This window comes from Mandrillus leucophaeus, unplaced genomic scaffold, assembly GCF_000951045.1.
Source record: "Mandrillus leucophaeus isolate KB7577 unplaced genomic scaffold, Mleu.le_1.0 Scaffold898, whole genome shotgun sequence".
NCBI lineage: Eukaryota > Metazoa > Chordata > Mammalia > Primates > Cercopithecidae > Mandrillus > Mandrillus leucophaeus.
Genome location: NW_012109785.1, coordinates 679,118 through 680,741, shown reverse-complemented (window position 1 = coordinate 680,741; position 1,624 = coordinate 679,118). Strand labels below are relative to the sequence as shown.

Sequence of the window (1,624 nt, the reverse complement as noted above, 5' to 3'; positions counted from 1 at the left end):
GAGGTGAGGGTGGGGGCAGCAGGCTCGCTGCCCGGCCCCTGCCTAGGTTCTGAGTTGCTGCAGTGTCGGCAGAGCTGAGGCAGCCCCGGGCGTGGAGCGACCTCTGCGTCTCAGGGTCCTGCGTCCCAGGGTCCTGTGCTCCCCGCGTCCCCGAATCCCGCAGGCGCGGTGTGGACGTCAAAGCGACCTCCTAGAGAACGTTGCTAGCTCTCAGAACGTTCTAGCTGGGGAGGGAAAGGGGGAAAGCGGGGCGAGGAGCGGAGGGACGGGGTGGAACCTCTGCCGCGGGGCGCCAGTCCGGGACAGGGACCTGGCAAGGACGGCCTGGGTCGCCTCTGGGGCTGAAGGCTGAGTGGTCTCATCCAGGGGACCTGCTGTGAACACACTGAATAGGGTGGAAAACAAACGGAAAAGCACACACTCCAAGTCCATCTCTTAAACCTGTGCTCGCGTCAGGACCTGGGCTCTGGGCTCCACGTAGGAACCTTGCGTGTGAGGTTTCCTTCCAAGTACGCCTCCTGTTTGGAAGGGTTTTTATGATCTTGTGTGTTCCTCGGGCTTTTTGTTCTTAACCCCTGAAATATTCTTTAACTTTGTTTTCAACTTTTCAGAAATGATCATGCGATTGTAAAACAGTGGGAATGCGGCTGTGTAAACTAAGGCCGGTTTTATGGATGTTTCCATAATTGAAGAATTGCTTTTTGTCAGAAATACGGATTCCCCGTCCCCAACGCAGGGGGGGCCTGGTTTTCAGATCCTGGAGGGACCCTGAAATCCATTTAACAATCTTCCAACTAATTCTGATGCAAATAGTCCACATGAGAGAAATACTGGTCTAGACTATGTTTTCCATGAGCAGGGACCACGTCCACATCCTTCGCTGTGCCCCTAGCCCCATGCAAAGCTCCTGACACATCACATATGCCACAAAGAAAGTTGTATGAACACACATACAACTGGAGGGTGTAACCAGACAGCCCTGAATCCTCCAGCCCCACTGAGTCACAGCTTATAATCTTCAAATAGAAGGACTCAAGGCCTCCCTCCACATCTCCATATCTCTAGAAAGCCCAGCATCTTTTTTGGTGTTTCTGAGAATTCTGGGAAATGAATGGGGGATGGGGGGGGCGTTTTCAGATTTTTCTCATCTCGATCATTATCCGTCCTAGCCACATCTCGCCTCCGGTGGTCCAGTTGTCTTTCCCAGCTTTACCCCAGGTGAAGACACGCCTTTATCTTATTTTCTAAGGTAAGATTCTAGTGTTTCACCTTTTACTGATGGTATAAGAAAAGGAGAGAGATCACCATAGGAAACAATATAAAATTAAATAATTACCGGACGTCGCCGTCCTAAAGCTTCTTTTGAACATTTGGTATTATTTATTACCTACCATTGTATTTTGGAAATTGGCTCCCCGTGTCAGGCACTTCTCACACTGCCTTCTCCCTGGACATACTCATCGGGAGCTGGATTCCAGGGCCTCAGGACTGAAGGAGATAAAATCCATGGAGGCGGGGCTTCTGGTTGATGGTGCCTGGCTCACCTGGTGGTGGTGGAGGGCTTGTCAATCCAGAGGAACAAGGAGCCCCGCTGGGCAGCAAATCCTACACCCAGCAAAACCAT

The 1,624-nt window shown here is 51.7% G+C and overlaps 1 protein-coding gene across 1 annotated transcript in view; it reads right to left on the bottom strand.

Moving 5' to 3' along the window:
• The window catches only part of NDUFA10 (NADH dehydrogenase (ubiquinone) 1 alpha subcomplex, 10, 42kDa), a 65,400-nt gene extending 63,776 nt beyond the window's left edge, over nucleotides 1-1,624 (bottom strand). The window contains exons 1-2 of the mRNA XM_011969542.1: nucleotides 1,545-1,624; nucleotides 268-385 (exon numbers count right to left, since the gene is read on the bottom strand). Of these exons, the coding sequence (XP_011824932.1) occupies nucleotides 268-385; nucleotides 1,545-1,624 (198 nt within the window). The remainder of the gene's footprint in view (nucleotides 1-267; nucleotides 386-1,544) is intronic.